This window comes from Spinacia oleracea, chromosome 4, assembly GCF_020520425.1.
Source record: "Spinacia oleracea cultivar Varoflay chromosome 4, BTI_SOV_V1, whole genome shotgun sequence".
NCBI classification, from domain to species: Eukaryota; Viridiplantae; Streptophyta; class Magnoliopsida; order Caryophyllales; family Amaranthaceae; genus Spinacia; species Spinacia oleracea.
The window spans coordinates 165,370,430-165,391,019 of record NC_079490.1 but is presented as its reverse complement, the minus strand read 5'-3'; the positions used below and the strand labels follow the sequence as shown (position 1 = coordinate 165,391,019).

General features: G+C 37.3%; 2 protein-coding genes across 5 annotated transcripts; one reads left to right on the top strand and one right to left on the bottom strand.

Moving 5' to 3' along the window:
* Positions 1-558: 558 nt before the first annotated feature.
* On the top strand, positions 559-5,924 carry LOC110778901 (uncharacterized). 4 transcript variants are annotated; one of them, XM_056842140.1, is made up of 8 exons: positions 559-891; positions 2,253-2,301; positions 3,687-3,957; positions 4,058-4,131; positions 4,512-4,692; positions 4,782-4,878; positions 5,012-5,094; positions 5,504-5,924. In XM_056842140.1, exons 2-8 carry the CDS (start codon positions 2,257-2,259, stop codon positions 5,509-5,511), a joined length of 759 nt encoding a protein of 252 aa, XP_056698118.1. In that variant the 5' UTR covers positions 559-891; positions 2,253-2,256; the 3' UTR covers positions 5,512-5,924. The 4 variants fall into 4 exon arrangements, with proteins under 4 accessions (XP_056698118.1, XP_021839133.1, XP_021839134.1 ...); XM_021983441.2 differs by having other exon boundaries at positions 560-887; XM_021983442.2 differs by having other exon boundaries at positions 563-887; positions 4,058-4,116.
* Positions 5,925-6,934: 1,010 nt separating this feature from the next.
* On the bottom strand, positions 6,935-11,123 carry LOC110778900 (ATP-dependent Clp protease proteolytic subunit 6, chloroplastic). Its single transcript, XM_021983440.2, has 9 exons — positions 10,930-11,123; positions 10,772-10,836; positions 9,912-9,981; positions 9,150-9,351; positions 8,965-9,030; positions 8,594-8,734; positions 8,440-8,493; positions 8,076-8,168; positions 6,935-7,288 (listed from the first exon to the last, which is right to left on the bottom strand). The coding sequence occupies exons 1-9, from the start codon at positions 11,022-11,024 to the stop codon at positions 7,241-7,243; spliced, it is 834 nt and encodes a 277-aa protein (XP_021839132.1). The 5' UTR covers positions 11,025-11,123; the 3' UTR covers positions 6,935-7,240.
* Between the last annotated feature and the right edge of the window lie 9,467 nt (positions 11,124-20,590).

The following is a 20,590-nucleotide window of genomic DNA, read 5'->3' as shown; positions in this document are numbered from 1 at the left end:
ATTTACTTGTTTGGTTGAGGCTTTTCGGTATAGAATCTCATACCAAAGGGGTTTTAATTTCTAACTCCTCTCCATATAACTGGAATCTCTTCCCCGCCTCGATCCCTCCTCAAGTTTCACATTCCATTCCACCCAAGTTACAAACCCTAACTGACAAAAAGAAGAGAGAGAAGACATTCAAGTTAAACGACACTCAGCCGCCGCCCCCCACATCTGAATCCGGCAACCCATCTCCGCCGGCAACCTATCACTTGTGACTTGTGTTTTCTGGCAACACCGTCAAGAGTGACCCTTCTTCTCCGACAACTCGTCTTCTCGGACATTGTTGTTTCTTGTTAAAAGTTGGTTGGCAAAAAATTTCCAATGGTTTGTCGTCTCGGAAAGAAAACAAGCTTGTAGTGGTACTTGTGAAATTATTTTGATAATTTGATATTCTATTGTATTAATGAGGGGAAAATTATAAAAATAGCCTAGATACTCTGTATATAAAACAAAATTATTTTAAAAGTGAACCAAATAATAGAAATAGAATATAAAAATCCATTTCATTATTGAACCAAACAAAACCAATTTGGTATGAGGTTTTCAATTCATACCTCCTAATATGAGAATTCATTCCAATCCATTCCAACTTGTTGAACAAACGACCATTAAACTTGACCAAAGCCCGAGCCTTTAAACGCATAAACAAAAGGCTGCTAATTTGTTAATTGCAATTTGCATCACCTTCTTCTAAATTCTAATTGCGCAAAACCCAAAATAACCAGAAATTTGCTTGCTATTTCTCATCGAGTGATCATCTTCACGACTTCACTCTTCCAATTTCATTCATCTCTAAGCTAGTGGGTCCCACTCACCACCATGACTTCGCAAACTGTTCATCATCGGTTGGTATTCTCCGCTTTCCTTTTTAATCAGTTTTTTTTTTACTCTGTAAATTGTTTGTCATTAAGTTAGTTTTAGTCGATCGATTTCAGTAAAATGCTGAAAATTTGAGATTAGTACAACCTTAATTTATTTGATTTTTTTTGTATCAATGTAATTTTTCCATTGTAAACACTACAGGATTGCATTTTTACTTCACATTGTGTGAATCTTTACTGTTCTTTTGATTTTTGGTCATAATTTCCGTTCTTCCCATGAAATTTTGGTTGATCTTTTATACGGGAGATGGGTAGTTATACCAAAGATCGAAACTTACTTTTAATGATTTATTTTAGTTTGGAGGGTTCATAATTTTCGCCTTAATTTAATATCGGAAGTGGAAATTTGGTTCCTGATGATGTAGGTTTTTTATTGTGAAGGTGGGTTTTAGAGATGGAGAGTTAATGGTTAGAATTTTTGTAATACAAGGAGTTAATGTCCAGAAGAGTTAGCTAATTGAAGATTGATCACTAATTAATTAGATGGGTAGTTTCTGGGAGGCAGAGGGGGTGGTTATGGTGGCGAGATGGCGGCGCCAGCTTTTAGGCTGTAGTAGCAGTGGCTGTTGGTGCCTGGTAGGGTTACGAAAACGTTCAAATAGTGACATATAAACAAATTACAATGTGATTATTTATTACGAAAATAGCGACAGGATTACGAGAATGTGCAATTGATTGATTGATTAGATTGCCATATGATGGTGATTTTCTAGGGAGGCTGAAATTTTGGTTACTGTATTAGGTTAAGGGTTGTTTATGTTGAGATGTGCTTGCAGTTATGATCTTGTAGCATTATTATAGTTGTTAATGATGCTTTATTTAGTAACGTAATTTTCGTTTAAGACTTGTTAAATTTGCAAATGATTGAATGAATCTTGAATATGAAGGTGACAAATTGGGAGGAAATAATTTCTATTATCAGGTTAGGGAAATCAGGTGTCTACTACGGTAGAGATAAATTCTAAACAGAGAAAAAAAAGGTGTCATACAAAGCATATGTTCAATTAACAAAGGAAGTAAAAAGAGAAGTTCATGCTAAAGCTCATCTAAGCTCTTCACACGCTTCCTGAATTTCCGGTTTTGTTTGTTACTTGTATGTTGAAGTTTTATTTTTTGGTATTTTCTTTTCTTTGTCTCTTTCACAAAGCAATTTTCTCTTTCCCTGGGCTTTTAGGGGTTCATACGATTGCACTCATTCATGAAATTGATTGAAATCTGTTTTCCTGTCCTCTAAGTCAGTAGTTTTGTTTGTTTTCAGTCTTTTCACTGTTTACATGGTTCTGATACTTATTGAATGTTGACATGTTTGATGTCTTGTTGAAATTGCAGATTAATGGATTTAAGAGAAAAGTACTTGCATTCATATTGGTTGACAAAGGTGACTGCTGACCCTTTAGAAACCCATTGATTATATTGCTAGTGCACATCTTTTGTTGCTTATGCTTGTTTACTTTGTTGGGTTGTCAAATTCATGGAAGTGTGGCTTCTTGTTCTGACACTAATTTTAATGACATTTTTCCCCCTAAACTTAAATACATCCAGTCACTTGAAGTCTTCAAGATGATAGATTCTTAATGTTGTGAGGGCTTTCATCTTAGCTATGAGCGTGGTTAATGTTGTTTCTTGCTACCGCTCCTTTTTTTTAAATAGGGGGGAGGGGGGGGGGGGGGGTGTCGATTTTCTAGCGAATCTGAACTTTGTAAACATGAGATAGAAGGTCATAAAAATAGGACGAGGAGAAAACTGGTAATTTGAGGGCTTTGTTATAGGTTTTTCCTACTGAAGATAATTATGATGGGATATTCTTAGTATAAAAAAATATCCTGGAAACCAACCAACCATGTTTGTTGCTTAATTCCTTTGATCTGGGCTTAGGAAGTTTCTTGTATTTTCAAGCATTTTCAAATTTCAACTTCCTACAGGACTTATGATGGAACCATTAAAAACCTTAGTCACTTCTTGGCAATACATTTAATCAGATACAAGCCACTGGATTGTGTTAGAATTGGGGAGAGCACAGCCATTCTTGACCGAGTTGTTGTGTATCATACACTGAACTCGACGTTGTTTCTATTGTCAAAAGTCAAAACAACTTTAAAACGAAACAGAGATCTAAAAACACTAATTGTCTTGGGTAATGTAAACTCATACTAGTTCGCAATTATACTGATTATAAGGTGGGTTCTTTTTTACCTTTGAGGGTTATCCACTCTGACCTAGAACTCTAGAAGATAAAGTTCGTAATCTAAAATCCCGGAGCTGCTTATGATTCTGGGTTATTGAGTGCATCAATGACGTGAACTTCTGCACTAGGTAATTTTCAAGGTTTTCTGATATGTTGGTTGGCAGGGTCGCAGTGAGGGCGGGGGGGGGGGGGGGGGGGGGGGGGGAGGTGCTACTATTTGCTACTGCAAATGTTGATGGAAAACATAAACTATATCAAGTCTGGGTTGAATGGGATGTATTTCTCTTGCAGATCTGATATAACCAATTAGGACTGCTGAACAAAGTAGCTGATTGTGAATAGATCATGTGCAGGTACAAAGAAACAGTATTCTTGAGGGCTTGAGGCTTTGAAACTCATTTTCGTTCTATATTTAAGTACTCTAGGCTTAAAACTAAGGTTCCTGATTTTCTATACATATAGTTACTTGCGGAAAAGCTTCTTTATTGAGCTGATCTATTGAACTACCGAGTTTTTCTTGGGCCACACACACCTACACAAATCTTTTCTTTTCATATATTCAATATGTGCCTTTGCAGGTTGCTAGTTTTTCTGCTATACTATTGTGGAATATTCTACATTTTCTTGTGACGATATGGTATTGGGTAAACGATGGGGTTCACATTCTTGAAAGCTACCTTATCACTTACGGACTATTTCAGAAATACAAATCCCTAGATCCGAGTAAGGTGAGATACCTGGCTATTGTGGTTGAAAGTGAAGAAGCCCACCAGATTTCAGAAGTTATTGAGCTGTTGCATTGGATAGCTGATATTGGTGTGAAACATGTTTGTCTTTATGATATGGAAGGTAAAATTACGGTGCACTCCTATAAATAAATAAAATAAATTGAATCCTTTACCCCCTTGCCATTGCAAATGTCAGTTTGCCTGAGATTCTGGTTGTTTAGGAGTGCTGAAGGAATCACAGGAGACTATCATAGCTGAATGCAATGCAAGACCATGGAAGGTATTAAATATTCATGTAATATCCTAACCAAACAAGTTATTGCACATGATTGCTATGATTTTATTGTACAAAGAGTAGTTTGGGTTGGATTAATAACTATTAAACGAACTTATCTTAAAAGCTATGTTATTCGAACTCTTCATTTTAACTGAAATACCCATGTTAGATTCTTGACACTCCTACATGGATGCAGAAACTTTATTTTGTTCCAAAAACATAGATTTTTTCGAAAAGCTCTGAGACTTGGACACATTCTTGCATCTAAACACTTCTACTGGAGTCTGAGTAACGTAGCTCACAAAGGAAAATGTTATTCCTGCCACTATCCTTTTTGTTTTTTTCCTTTCTGTTGGTTCTTCTGTAGATTTTGTTGATAAAGGTATCCTGTTTTGCAGGGAGTTGAAACAGCCGAAGCATTACTAAAACCTAGTCAGTTAAATTTGGAATTTGTTTCATTGACTGATGGAAAAGAAGGTGTCGTTGAAGCAGCAAATTTGCTTTTTTTGAAGTATAAGGACGGTGGAGACAAGCCAAAATTTACAGAACCAATCCTGGATGAGGCTTTACGACTAGTTGGTTTGTCTGCTTTTCATATTTTTTTCCCTTGAAAGTTTTTTTTTAATGTATCAAGAATTCAGTCTCTTGAGTTATCATTTATTCGTCAGGTTGTTCTGGTCCTGATCCCGACCTTCTCTTAATTTATGGACCTGCAAGATGTCATCTCGGCTTTCCTGCATGGAGGATGCGCTATACTGAGATTGTGTGAGTTAATTTTTTTGAAAGTTTGAGCCATTATAAGCACATTTTTGTTCTCTGCAGCTACTTTGTATCTTGTAGTACCTTGACCATTATTTTTTACAGTGGATGTTTAAGACGAGATTTTCATTTTTTGTAGACACATGGGATATTTGAAGTCTAAGAAATATGGTTCCTTAATAAAGGCTATTTACAGATTCACTACTATTCGGCAAAACTATGGTGAGTCTTTACACTATTTATTTGATCCATTATCTTAGACCTGTAGTACTATGTTTTACCTGATATAAATATTCAGAAATGAAAAAGAACATCCCTGTTACGTAGTAAATATAAGTAGATTATTAAAAAACATTTGCATATTCTTTTGGAATTGCTCCAATGTAAATCCATACTCATTCTATACAGTCGAACTTTCAGCTGCTTAGTTTGATCACATGACAAAATATCCAAGGTTGTTTAAGCCTGGCTCGAGATTAAACATTTTCTCCGCCCATCATGATATTCAAAATTCAACTACTTGGCCACTTTCGATGTTTGGATTCTGAGAATGGAATCCTCGTGCTTTACTTTATATGTTATAATTTATAAATCACTGTTTCTGATGTTCTTGGCAATCGTCTTTCCTCAGGTACATAGCATACATTCCAGTAGAGCTACTGATTTCAGGATAGAAGGCAAAGCATTTTGAAAATTGCAGAACACGATATGATTTACGAGTAGGCTTCACAATTAACGATGTAACGTAACATTCTTATGGGAGGGGGAATCTCATATACTCAGACCTTTTGATGGTCTTTCTTTCCCAACCCCAGGAAAAAAGAAGTTAGTTTTTGTTAGTTATCGTTCATTTGATACACGGTTGTAACTTGTAAATTGAGTGAATCTGACGGGGTTTGTGTGTGTTTTTGCTTGGAATGCTCGATGTGCATGTCCATGAGAATGTATAAGCAGAACTAAATGCTTTCATTATCACCAAGGAATGTGTAAAAGTGGTAATGAATCATTTCCAGATAATGAGATGACAATTCTGGTGACCGAAACCTCTTTTACATACTGACAATACTTGTACAGACTACAGATTATGAGTAATTTACATACAAAGTAATTGTTACAATATCTCTCTTGTACATCAGGTGTACCATGGCAGACTACCACTCGTCTAGGGCTGCAATTACCTAGGATCACTTACCTTTTTGTTTGCCTTATTTCCACTTATATTAGGGAAAATAAGTTCAGAAAAAATAAGGGTTGGTCAAATACAATTTATAACTAAAATAAGTTTTGATAAGTTCTTACAAGTAAAGATAAGATAAGTAGAGTGTCGCTCCTCTCTCTCTCCTTTTTCTCTCTTATCTCTCATCTTTTAGGGTTTCAATTTTCTTTGCCGCTTAGGCCGAAAATAGTCCGATTTTTTCGGAAATTAGACTATTTCTGACCATTTTTCTTGTTTTTTCATCGTTTTTCTTTATGGTTTGTCTTGTTTTGGTTTTTTTCTTTTTTTCCGTTGATTTTTTCCCAATTTATTCTTGGGTTATTCCCAATTTATTTGGGTTTATCATCAACTCGTCAATCAGAACAATTCGTGCGCAAATTGAGAAGGGCTCTACTTGAAAAGATGTGAAAACATCGAAAATCACTGTTCGTGTTAAGCTAGAAGCGGTGGAGCACGAGATGCACTTTAGGATGCAGAATAGTAATTGTTTTTATTATAACAGTTATGTATTTTCTTCAAATCTGTGGTATGCAGATCTATTTTATCATTGCGTATGGTTGATTATTAATGAAATTGTTCTTTCCCGTCAAATAAAAAAAAGGTAAAGATAAGATAAGTTCGGAAGAAATTAAGTGAAACTCAAATGAATATAATACACCATAATTCAACTTCTACGCGAGGATTACTAAACCATTTTTCACAACTAATCTTGCATTAGAAGCAGGTTTTTAACTACAGATTTTGAGTTGCTTAACAGTGTACGGAGTCTAACCAATTGGAAATTACCGCTAATCGGGGAAAAACCCAGAAAATATTAGTCTCTCTCATTTACTATTTGCCTGCAAATAACCAATCAAATCAATTTCCCCTTTGAAAATATACAAGGACAACAACCATAAACCTTACTATTACAGTGACGTATCTTATGCAAACTCCCGCGGGAGATTAGTCCACTCGCCGAAGGCGGTGGGAACTCCTCGTAGTAGAACCCAAAATAAAAAAATACAGTGTCGTAACTTAATTAGTTAAGCTGAGATTGCAATACGAAATATATCAAAATTAGTGTCTGATAATTTGTGTGCTATACTACTGGTACAACAGCAATGAAAGTCGCATCCATGAAATGATCCCACCACGTCAAATGCAGCATCCTCAATACTCGGTTTCTAAAATGCCATCTATAAGACCAAACTCCATGGCCTGCAAAAGAACAAAAGAATCGAATTCGAGGACTCAAGCATGTTAAGAAGCCAAAGAAAGCCATGAACACTACTACTAGAAGGAAAAAATATACATCAACAGAAATTTCCCCTCCTACAGCATAACTTTGCTTTTTCTGTTCTCTTAGTGAAGGAAAAAGGGTTCATTTTACATTCTTACCTATTATCCTATTCTAATAAATATCTTATGTTGTTAACTATTATCCTGTTCTAAAAACTCTAAAGACGCATTCGTTACTTCCACAGTCATTAAAGTCCTTTTCTAAATGTAAAGATACCTATTACACGGGGAGTAGTTTAATAGATTTGGTAAAGGACTAAAGACCAACAGGAACAGCTACAAGAACGCCTGTAAAATCAGGAATCATGACTAAAGTTTCCAATCTGGATACAGAAACAAAATTTCAAGATTTCAGTTTGTACTTTGAAGAACATGCAAATTTTGGATTATGAACCGAACCCACTTCTGTAGAGACAAGTATCATTACAGTGCAATTGTTTTACTAAGATTCCAGACTTTGTCCATTACCAGGCATTTTACCATGGTCAGAACTCATAACTCAGAAGCCAAGAACTGCAAAAAAAATGTTGTAAATATGGCTCTTTTCCAAGCGAAAGTTTGCACTGAACTTTCTAAAACTTCAAGAACAAAATTTTACTTTGCAAGCAATGGGCCTATTACTGTGCTCAAAATTAAAGGAGTTTTTCCAGTTAGAGAAGGGCATTTGAGGAGCCCAGATATCCAACAGTAACTTGCTTGAAATTACCTCTGTGACGGATAAGAAACGATCTCTCTCCGTGTATTGCTGTACTTTCTCAAGTGATTGACCAGTGAATGCAGCATACATTTGGTCAATTTTCTGCAATACACCCACAAGGAAGAAAGTTAAGTTCCTCTATTCTACGACGAGGAGTACTCTCAGTGGTACCGCAACGCAAACCAGCAAACTAAATAGGTATATGTAAATCATACTAAGATATGCGTCTAGCTGGCTAGCCACTACCACTAATACGCATATAAAATATGATGATTCCGTTTTGAAATGGCTACATAAATTTCATGTGAATGCTGAACAAGGACTCTTTGTTACACTTGCTTGAAAAAAATGGGGAATAGAGACTGAAACTAACATGGCGAGACTGAACCGCTTCATTCACTTGACGCCTGACATCCTCAACGTGACCCTACAAGAAACATGCAAAGATTATGTGCAATATATTAACAAGAACCACTGGTACAAATTGCTGCACCATCATAGCTATGACATGAGAAATAAACTCATACCCCACATCCACTCTGAGGTTGATGGATCATAACGCGTGAATTCGGCATTGCATAACGCATCCCCTTTTCTCCACCGGCAAGGAGAAGCGCACCTTGACTTGCAGCTACACCAAAACAAACTGTCCCAACTTTTGGCTTTATCTGAAAACGAATATACTCTACATAAGCGGAAGCTTTCTGGAATTCTTTTACTAATATGAACCACAGGATGGTCAAACTCCAGGAATTTACAAAAGATTCTGAATCCACTACAACCCCAGTAAAGCATGTCTCAGTTTTAGGTGGTGCACCCCATTGTGCATAAAAAATTCAAATATAACAAATCTCCCCCAGCAGCCTCAACAAATGCAAAATAGCCTTGGATAGCTTACCCAAGCCATGCAGTCATAAATCGCTAATACGGAATATGTGCTTCCACCTGGGCAGTTCAAATAAATCTGAGAAGGTGGAAGAGATACCCATCAGCCAAAAACATTAAGCCAAAAACATTAACCCCTGAGGCTTGATGCAAAGATTGAAATGAGAAGGAAAGAGCAAATGATATTGACAAGAATACCAGTATGTCTGAGTTTTCATCAATAGTTGCCAAAGTTACGAGCTGAGATATAACACGTTGAGCCACCTGAGAATTCACTGGTTGCCCAATAAATATGATCCGATTCCTGAATAATACGCTAGAAAGGTCAAAGGGCCCTGCTGGTGTCATCACAGCTGGCATTACAGGTGGGTTACCCTTTCTTGCTTCAATAGGCCCATTGCTGGAACAAAATGCAAGAGAATGAAGCAAAAATGTGACTTGCAAGGCAATAGCCATAAAAATATAAAGGGAAAAAACGCATAATTCCAATCTGCACACTGTTATAAATCATGTCTCGTATGACATTAGATACTGACATCAATAAAAGAGACCTTTGACTCCTTTAGTCCTTTCCCTCTGCTGCTACTGAGATGTAACTCTACATTTCTTAAGCAGTAACCCATATGGTTGAAGGCCTGATAACTATGAAAACAATGATTTAGGAAGAGGACATTTAACGGTTCATCCTATGTCACATGATATACCTAATGAGTAATGAGACCACAAATTCCTCCCTTATTTCCCTATTAAATAACCCATGTCAAATGCTAATAATCACAGTAACAATATATGCACATATGATTTACCAGAATAAGTTCAATAGATAAATTAAAGTCTACTGTTCTTCCCTCTAAATTCTTGTAGGGCTCTGTCTATTAATGCAATTTACTCATCAGAACCACAGAGAAGTTGATTCAGAATGACGGATGCACAAATATCTTGACCCGGATAACAACGTACCTTAGAGTCGTATTATGTTGGCCAAACTGGTCGGGCTTTAAAGGTAGACCAATGCTTTTACTTGATAATCCTGCATGCATTGCAGAATGTAAGTGACACAGGCCACACAGCAAGTTGACAGTGAAGCTAAACATAGAAAAGAAATCCAAAAATTCTTCTGCACTTTTCTCTCACTCCCTCACGGCCTCGCCTAGTCACTCATCCTCAAGAGAAGACAATGTAAAGTTATAAACAGACCATTTGGAGCCCTGGAACCTAGATACACACTCCAAGGAGATTCACTAAATTTATCGTACAGTACTATTGCAGATGGATTCAAGTTATCTTTGATAGAATCCTTAATTGTTACGCGGTTGTTTCCTCCAACATTCTTGCCAATTTCCACATTAAAACCTCGTTCATACTTGACTACTAATAAACAAGGATATCCCATGGCATACTCCCCTTCAAATAAAATTATAACCCTAATTGATGTGGCATATTATGGGAAAAAAACCCATAACTCTAATGTTCATACATTTCCAATTCTAAGTTCCCTTTCTTCAAACAAATGGGCAATCCCACAACTCAATCATGCTATTCCAATTCAAAACCCCTTTCTTTTTCGCGAAAAAAATGCTAAACCAACAAACAATCGTCAACAAAAAGATGAAATAAACAGTCATTCAATTCACGCCCACTAAATTACTACTTGCAATCATGCTTTATCAATCAATTGGGAAACTATTAATCAAGAAAGTTCCACAGCTAATCAGTCTAATTACGAGGGTTTGCAAAAAATACAGCAAATTTAAAACAATTCAAATTTCGGAAAAAAAAAAATTAAGGGATAATTTTGCCGATAGTAAGAACAAAATTACCAGAAAGAGAAGAATAATTGCTGGAGGGACTGGATAGTACAGAGACAATCGATTTTTTTGAGCTTCTGAAATTGGAAATAATGAATTATAAACTTCCAATATAAAAAAAATCAGAGAAATTAAAGAAAAAATAGGGGAAATTAACGAGAAGATTTTACCTGTTTTGGTAGAGAAATGGAAATGGAGAGGTTTTGGTGGATTGAGAAGAAATTGGAGAGCAGGTGAAATAGGGTGAAATTGCAGCTGCCACCATTTTTTCTGCTCGAGTTTTGTGATTTTAGTGTGAGTGTTGAGGAGAGAGAGGAAGAGGAAGGTGTGAGTGAAGAAGACGACTCTGCTGTACAGATTGTTCTCAATGATAGAAATTCCAAAACGACACCGTTTTCGGAATATCTCCCTGGCTAATTCGGGTGAATGAAATGGGTTGGGTAAATAGTTGGGCATGTGTCGAGTGGACCATACGGGTCAAACCGAGTTGTTCACTCGTTCGTGGGTGGATATGGGCCATATGGCCGTGTGGATCGTTTATGAAAACTGGCACGAGTATGACAAGCGATCCGGAAGAAGTTTATGTCAAAAGTGGCACAAAAAGCACGCAAGTGACCCGTATTTATACTGAACTATATTAGATTCCGTGCACGCACGGATTTTGATTATTTTTTTCACAAAATATTTAACTGAATATCTCCCAAACTACTGTATAGTTATAACATTTTTAACATACTCGTTTAAATGTATTCATATTCATCTAATTGCATATTTAAAATGCTAATGTGGTAATTTGACCAAAATATTGAGTGCTATATTTTCCATTACTAATATAACGATTTGACTAAAATATTACCAATTTAGAATAATTATTATTACGTCGTATCTATTATTGCCATAATTTATAAACTAAATATATTTTGTTTCCATACATAAATAGTTTATAAAAAAAGTTAGCGAATAAAAATAAAATCAAACAGATATACTTTTTTTAGGAAAGTGCTTTTTGGCGGGAAAAATCGCACCAGGAATTGACACGTGTCATTCCTGGTGTCTCTTTTAGTATATAGTAATAGATAACTGTGTTATTGAAATAATACTTGAAAGAATATGGTCAAAATTAAGGCAAATTTGCTAAAAATAATCTTTTATAACCCAAATTTTGCGAGAAAGAACCTTATATAATTTTTTTTGTGAAATCACACCTTAATGTAAATTTTTTTTGCGAGAAAGGACCTTATATGATTTTTTTTTTGTAAAATCACACCTTAATGTAATTTTAGCACGTGAGAAGCACGTGTGGCTTTATTTTGCTAACCACACCCAAATTTCCTCCAAAATTATAAGCTTTAAAACCTAAAGTTGAAAAAAAAACGGAATAAAATCAATTTTGAAAATTCAAGACTCGGAAAAATCAGCGTCTTTAGCCAACTTAAGCCACATGTGATGCTCCTCGGGCAACTCAATGATCGGAAAAGCTCAGTCAATGCGGAAAACTTCCCTTAGGTCGTTTCTCGCAAAAAAAATTTACATTAAGGTGTGATTTCACAAAAAAAAAAATTATATAAGGTCATTTCTCGCAAAGTTTTAGTTATAAAAGATCTTTTTTGATAAATTTACCCAAAATTAGTATAAGAATTGGCAAATGTCAATTTTTGCGATTATTTATCAAATGTTCCTATCACAGCCTTTGTTATTAAAAATGTCGGTCTGATCTTGCCAGATCCATAGCCAACTTTAGTTGTGTATGATATTGGGCTTTATCTTTGCCATGTTCCGGTCAAAAAAAGAAAAAAAAAAAAGGTTGCCATGTTATTGTTTAGGTTCAGTTTTACATGAGCAACTTTCTTTGTCTGATTTTAATTATATACTTTCTCCGATTTGGAAATATCGCACCATTTATTTTTTACACTATTTACACTAGACTTTGGCCATTTTTTTGTGATTGGTACATAAGAAAACTTTATTCATGTGGGGTCATTGTAGATTCGTATCGATATATATTTTCTAAATATTATATTTTTATAACTTGCACACGATTTGAGATATTAAGAGTCAAAGTAACGGTTATAAGAGTAAAAGTCAACCATTGTGCGACATTTCCGGAACGGAGGAAGTATTCGAAATCGTGCCAACAAAGACTTTATAATTTTGATTTCTATCAAAATTGGGGATTGATCCAATTATATGAATTGACTTAGTAGTTAAGTTTATTGTCTTGAACCGGTTCAAACAAATTCTAGATTCGCCACTGTATGAAGAACTGTTAAGGTAATTAGAATTAGGATATAATTCTAATATTAGAGGTGGTATTTAAGTTAGTTTATAATTCTAGTCTAGCTGCGTTATCATATGCCTAGTAGGATTAGCATTATCTATGTACTATGTATTTGATGATCGTAATACAAGATACGCAAGCTTTTAGCCTCACATTAATATCTTTTCATGGTATCACAGCCAAAATATAGCAAAGTACAAATTTTTTTCCTGTGACAAGCGGTGAAAAAACCCCACCTCCTTTGTTCAAAAGCAGAGCCGCATATTCCCTCCAAGTTGTTGGCTCCTCTCCTCCATATTAAATCAAATAATTTAGTGGGCCAATCCCAGCTCTTCAAATAAGATCAATGCAAGGCTAAGGTAGGCCTTCTTGGTACCACAAATCTCTCGGATCATCGTTTGAATGGTAAGTTTAATACCAATTTTTGGATAATTGACACCGGAGCAACGAATCATGTCACAGGTGATAAAACTCTGTTATTTAATATTTCGGATATTTATGATTGCCTCGTCGCACTTCCCAACGGCAAAACGGAGAATGCAACTCAAGGAGGCTCAGTTCGATTATCAGAAAATATTATTCTAAAAAATGTTTTTTATGTCCCTCAATTTAGCTGCAATTTACTTCGGTTTCTCAATTAAATGATGATTTGCAGAGCATTGTCAAATTTAATTCTTCTATGTGTGCTATACATGACCACACAGGGGAGTTGATTGGAACGGGAGTTAGACGAGATGGACTCTACTACTTCGGAGAGGTTGACCCGGTGCAACATGTTTTGGTGAATGGAGCAACGTCGACATTGGAGTTGTGGCACAAAATGATGGGGCAACCCTTAGAAAAAGTAGTTAAGTTACTTTCTCCCATGACCGTAAGGGTAGTTTGAATAAAGCATGTGAAATTTGTTTTCGTGCCAAGCATCCTAGAGACAAATATCCTATTAGTGATACTAAAGCTAGTCGTGCTTTTGAGAAAATTCATTGTAATTTGTGGGGATCATATAGACATGCCTCTTCTTGTGGAGCCCGGTATTTTTTGACTATAGTTGATGATTTTTCTAAAGTCGTTTGGGTATATTTGTTGGATGATAAAACAGAAGTATTTCGTATTTTTATGAATTTCATTGTCATGGTTGATCGCTAATTTTCTCAAACAATTAAAATTTTGCAAAGTGATAACGGTACGGAATTTAATTGTTTACGTGATTATTTTTCCGCTACTGGCATTCTCTTTTTCTTCTCATGTGTCGGGACTCCATAACAAAATGGGCGGGTTGAGAGAAAGCATAAACACATCCTAAACGTTGCACGGGCTTTGAGATTTCAAGCAAAATTACCTATTTATTTTTGGGGGGAGTGTGTTCTCGCTTCCGCACATTTAATTAATAGAACTCCATCACCTTTATTAAATAATAAAACACCATTCGAAATCTTGTTTGGTGTCCCGCCTTCCTACAACACTATACATATCTTTGGATGCCTATGTTTTGCTCACAATCAAAAGACCAAAGGAGATAAATTTGAAAGTAGGAGTAGAAAGTGTATTTTTATGGGGTATCCATTTGACAAGAAAGGTTGGTTGGTCTATGATCTTGATAAAAAGGGATTTTTTGTGTCTCGAGATGTGAAATTTTTTGAAGAAATATTTCCGTTTATTGACCCGGAGGATGTCAACATTGAACCTAGAAAAGTTGTACCTTACGTTAGCGAAGATGACGTTGATCTTGATTTTACAATGAGAAATAATGATATCCCTGGTGTTATATTACCCAACGAGCCCATTATGCATGAACCCAATTTGCATGAGCCAAATCCTTTTGACAATAATTCTAATATGCATGAGACAATTTCTCTTGATAATAATTTCAATATGCATGAGCCCATAGATGTACTGGACCCATACACACATGCAGAGAACCTAATGTCTAATAATTCTCCTACGGTGATGGATCAGTCAGCTCCTAGTACAGTTGATCCATCACCTCCCTCATCCGAAGCCCAAAAACCCCCAGCCCAATGTGATCAACTTGCAACCCAAAACGACCTTGCTCCTCCTATGCCCTCTGCTACACAAGAGACCCACACTCCCAGCACAAGAGCTTCTATTGAGGCCCCATCTTCTGATTTGGGTCGTGGCTTAAGGGACAAGGCTCCACCTTCTTGGCTACGAGATTATGTTACTCACACAATAATTTCAGAAAGCCCATCTTCTTCTTCTCCGTCTCCACATCGCTCCTCATGTACTCCTTATCCTATAGCACATTATATTAATAGTGACAATTTTCTGTAAATTATCGTAAGTTTTTAGCAGCTATTATTTATGGCAAAGATCCAAAGTCTTTCAAGGAGGCGATGAAGGATGAGGGATGGAAGAAATCTATGCAGGAAGAAATCCGAGCCTTGGAGGATAATGGAACTTGGACTCTAGAAGAACTTCCTCCAGGAAAACGAGCTTTAGGTAGTCAATGGGTCTACAGAACCAATTTTTTCTCAAGTGGTGATATTGAACGTCTCAAATCTAGATTGGTTGTTTTGGAAAATCATCAAAAAGAAGGTATTGATTATAATGATACATTTGCTCCAATTGCTAAAATGACCAATGTCCGTGCTTTTCTTGCTATAGCTGCTTCCAAGAATTGGCATCTTTATCAAATGGATGTGAAGGAAATAATGCCCTTGGTCCAAGTATGCATTCAATGTTAAGTCTAATAAATGCGGTTTAGTATTAATTAACAAGTTAATAATTCAGTGAGATCAAGTGAGCTGAATGCCTAGCTAGAGGCCGTTTCAGTTCAAGTGGAATTAATGATATTAATCCACAGCTTACTCTTGACTGAACCCGTAGGGTCACACAAATAGTACGTAAACGGATCAAGTATTTAATGGCATTAGATACTCCATCTATGGATATTCGGAATCGACGGATCTTGGTTTCGGTGGGAGCTGAGATCGTCACAGGCAAGAAATGAATACTCCGGAAACGATGATATTGCCGGAAACGGAAATATGGATCGTATCGGAAATATAAATATTATCCAAGTCGTAGATGTTGCCGGAAACGGAAACATGGTACGTATCGGAAAATATTATCGGAAATGGAAATATTGCCGGAATCGGAAATATTGCCGGAAACGGAAATATTGTCAGAATCGGAAATATTATCGGAATCGGAAAATAATTCCGGAAACGGAAATATTAAATATTTGTTCGTATCGGAAATGAATTCCGGAATCGGAAATATTAAATATTGTTCGTATCGGAAATGAATTCCGAAACCGGGAATTTTATCGGAAGCGTATCGTACGAATAAGCATCGGACGAGGCCTGCCGGACGAAGGCCCAGCACGAAGCCAGGCCATCGCCCAGCAAGCAATGGCGCGCCACAACAGAGCCCAAGGCTGCGGCAGGCCTACCGCAAGGCAAGCCCAGCGTGCAGCTAAAGGCCATGGCAGCCTCGTGGGCTGCGGTAGCTCGCATGGGCTTCGTGGGCGTGTGGGCTGTGCGCGGGCATGGCCTGCATGCTTGCGGGTCATGCTCGTGCGTGTGTTTGTGTCCATGCATAATTCCTAAAACTATTAGGATTTGATGTATGATTAAATTCCTATTCCTATTAGGATTATTTAATTAATTAGAGTCCTTGTAGGATTCTAAGTTTAATTAAATCGTATGCTACTAGGATTCCAATTCCCTTTCCAAACCTCTATAAATAAGGGCCTAGGGTCATAATTTATGGGTACGATTGAAGTATTCAAAGCGTAAGTTTTTGAAAGAAAATTCAGCCACACTCTTGCACTAATAGCCAAAAATTCCTAAGCACCTTAAGGGAGATTCTAGTTGGTCAATCTTGAGGCGGATCCGGACGTAATGTGGACTATCTACGGAGGGACGACACTTGGAGTCCTAAAGACTTGTTCTTGTTCGGTTCGGGCGCAGCTAGGGAAGGCACGCTACAAAGTGTATGCATCTATACTATGCTAAATGATTATGTGTAAATAATATGCTTTCCTGGCTTTATGGTTTTTCCGCATGATTTATGTATTGTCATATGTATCATAACCTAACAGGATGTTCACAACGCATTTCTACATGGTGATCTTGAAGAAGAAGTTTATATGAAATTGCCTCATGGGTTTGAGTGCTCCAACCCAAAATTGGTATGTCGACTTCGTAAATCCTTGTACGGGTTGAAACAGGCTCCTCGATGTTGGTTTGAAAAGTTGCTTCAAGCTCTTAAAAAATTTGACTTTCTTTAGTCTTATTCAGACTACTCTTTATTTACCTACACTAAAGGTACCGTTCAAATAAATGTATTGGTTTATGTTGATGATCTTATTATCTTTGGGAATGATTCCGCTGCGATTACTACTTTCAAATCATATTAAAGTGACTGCTTCAAAATGAAAGATTTGGGCTCTTTGAAGTATTTCCTTGGCATTGAGGTGGCCCATAGTGCTTCAGGTCTATTTTTATGCCAACGGAATGAAGGAAATAATGCCCTTGGTCCAAGTATGCATTCTATGTTAAGTCTAATAAATGCGGTTCAGTATTAATTAACAAGTTAATAATTCAGTGAGATCAAGTGAGCTGAATGCCTAGCTAGAGGCCGCTTCAGTTCAAGTGGAATTAATGATATTAATCCACAGCTTACTCTTGACTGAACCCGTAGGGTCACACAAATAGTACGTAAACGGATCAAGTATTTAATGGCATTAAATACTCCATCTATGGATATTCGGAATCGACGGATCTTGGTTTCAGTGGGAGCTGAGATCGTCACAGGCAAGAAATGAATACTCCGGAAACGATGATATTGCCGGAAACAGAAATATGGATCGTATCGGAAATATAAATATTATCCAAGTCGTAGATGTTGCCGGAAACGGAAACATGGTACGTATCGGAAAATATTATCGGAAATGGAAATATTGCCAGAATCGGAAATATTGCCGGAAACGGAAATATTGTCAGAATCGGAAATATTATCGGAATCGGAAAATAATTCCGGAAACGGAAATATTAAATATTTGTTCGAAACGGAAATTGATTCCGGAATCGGAAATGTTGAATATTGTTCGTATCGGAAATGAATTCCGGAATCGGGAAATTAATCGGAAGCGTATCGTACGAATTAGCATCGGACGAGGCCTGCCAGACGAAGGCCCAGCACGAAGCCGGGCCATCGCCCAGCAAGCCAGCGCGCCACAAACGCACCAGCCAAGGCTGCGCCAGGCCCACCGCAAGGCAGGCCCAGCGCGCGCCAAGGCTACGGCAGCGTGTGGGCTTGCGGCAGTGGGCTGCGAGCTCGCGGGCTGCGCGCGCGCGCATGGCGCCCCTCGTGGGCTGCTGTGCGTGCGTGTGTGTTTGTGTGCTACTCGAATCCTAAAGCTACCGGGATTTGTCATATGATTAAATCTAATCCTAAAAGATTTAGTTTATTTAATTAGAGTCCTAGTAGGATTATAATTAAATAAATTAGTATCCTAATAGAATTCCAAATCCTTTTCCATAACTCTATAAATAGGTGCCTAGGGTCACATATTTAAATCGAGCATTCTAGTATTCAAAGTGAGTTTTTGAGAGAAAAATTCAGTCACACAATTGCCTATAAAGTGCCGAAAATTCAGAGTACCTTAAGGGCGATTCTAGTTGGTCAATCTTAAGGCGGATCCGGACGTGCTGTGGACTATCTACGGAGGGACGACACTTGGAGTCCTAAAGACTTGTTCTTGTTCGGTTCGGGCGCAGCTAGGGAGGGCACGCAACAAAGAGTATGCATCTAAACTATGCTAAATGATTATGTGTAAATAATATGTTTTCCTGGCTTTATGGTTTTTCCGCATGATTTATGAATTATCATATGTATCATAACCTAACAGTGGTATCACGAGCCTCTTATTATTTTCATAATCTAAATTGCATGAACATGGTTAAATATTACAAATTTGCAAGAATTAAAAGGGGTGATTAATTTTCGTAATTGTTAATTAATTGCAAATTGCGTTTATTTAATTATACGTACGCAGTTTTTCGGCAGTTTCTTCGTTACTCATCCAAATCGAGTGATTTTTGTGTCAATTCCGCATGTAAAAGGCATTCTAAAATTTTGACAAAAAATGTTTTTTCCTGCCGAACCCAGAATTCTCAAATTCGAAGCTTAACTATGACTTTTCGAAGGTTTTAGTTTTTCGAATGCAAAATTTCGTAAATTTAAGATGTTAAATTAAATATTTGCGATTCTTGTTGATAAATCTTGAATTTTTTGATTGACCTACTGTATATGATTAACAAGTTTGAATGCCTAGCCTTGTTAATTATGCAATCTAATTTGTAATTATGATTAATTTGTTTAAAATTAGAATAATTTAGAATTAATTTGATTTTCATAATTAATTATAATTTAATTAGATACCTATGATTAAAAACCACCATAAAAATTGTAAATTTATGTTAAATTTTAAATTTGGTTTTTATGACCTAGACTTGAATCCATGTTAATCGGAAATCAATTGAATAATAAATTTTCGATTTTTCGCCCTAAAATTATGAAATTAATATTATTTATTAATTTGTCATTAATTTTAAATATAAATTTTTTAAATTTTATGCGATTCGCTCATATAACTTGCACGCACAAAGCAATGGACGCTACGTGTTACCCTTAAGGGGTGTTGTATAGTGCGGGCATGTGACGACGAGCAAGGGAGCTCGTCGCCCATGCGACACGAATGCAATGAGCAAGGCCATGGTGCACGAGCACAAGGCAGCAGCCCTGCCTTGTGTCGTGGGCTGTGAGCAATGGACGAATGGGCGAGGGCGAAAGCAAGGCACAACAGTCGTGTGTGGGCAGCAAGCGAGCTGCGCCACAACGCGCACTGCCTCGCGCAAGCGTGCGGAGCCTCGCGCGCAGCGAGCGCAAGCTCGCGTGCCACGAGTGCTACGCCCAGCGTCGATGCCTCGCGCAGCGAGCGATGGCTCGCAGGATCGAGCGCTGGCAAGCGCGCGCAGCGAGCGCTGGCGAGCGCGCGCAGCGAGCAATGGCCCGCATAAAGCGAGCGCTGGCGAGCGCGCGCAGCGAGCGCTGGCTCGCATGAAGCGAGCGCTGGCGAGCGAGAGCAGCGAGCGATGGCTCGCGTGCATCGATTGCTGGCGCGCGCAGCGAGCACCAGCTCGCGTGATGCCTTGCGAAGGAAAGCAGCAGCAGCGATGCGACGCAGCGCATGGGCTGCGCGCATATGGCCAGCGATGGCTGTGTGCGTGTGGCCCATGGGCGTACGTTGCGTGGGGTTGTTGCGTTGCGATTAGATCGTTTTGAAATTTTAATTTGAAATTTTCAGTTTACGTAATTTTAATTAATTTTAAAATTAATAATTTAAATTATTTTCTTAGATTTTAATTTTGAATATTGTAATTATAATAAATTTTATTTATTCTAATTATTTTACTAAAATTAAAATCATGAATTAATTTAAATACGACTGAAATTAAATTAAACTTTTTGGATTCAATTATAAATTTATATGAGCTTTAAATTTTAATTAAATTTGTATGTTTCCG

What these genes read in the sequence shown, in the direction of transcription:
- LOC110778901 (XM_021983441.2), top strand. Translation starts at nt 862, where the DNA reads ATGACTTCGCAAACTGTTCATCATCG. An exon ending in TCGCAAACTGTTCATCATCG is followed by an intron (nt 888 to 2,252) that starts GTTGGTATTCTC and finishes TTGAAATTGCAG; the next exon opens with ATTAATGGATTTAAGAGAAA. An exon ending in GGAAGGTATTAAATATTCAT is followed by an intron (nt 4,132 to 4,511) that starts GTAATATCCTAA and finishes CCTGTTTTGCAG; the next exon opens with GGAGTTGAAACAGCCGAAGC.
- LOC110778900 (XM_021983440.2), bottom strand. Translation starts at nt 11,024, where the DNA reads ATGGTGGCAGCTGCAATTTCACCCTATTTCACCTGCTCTCCAATTTCT. An exon ending in TTTATGACTGCATGGCTTGG is followed by an intron (nt 8,735 to 8,964) that starts GTAAGCTATCCA and finishes ATTCGTTTTCAG; the next exon opens with ATAAAGCCAAAAGTTGGGAC. An exon ending in AAGCGGTTCAGTCTCGCCAT is followed by an intron (nt 8,169 to 8,439) that starts GTTAGTTTCAGT and finishes GGTGTATTGCAG; the next exon opens with AAAATTGACCAAATGTATGC.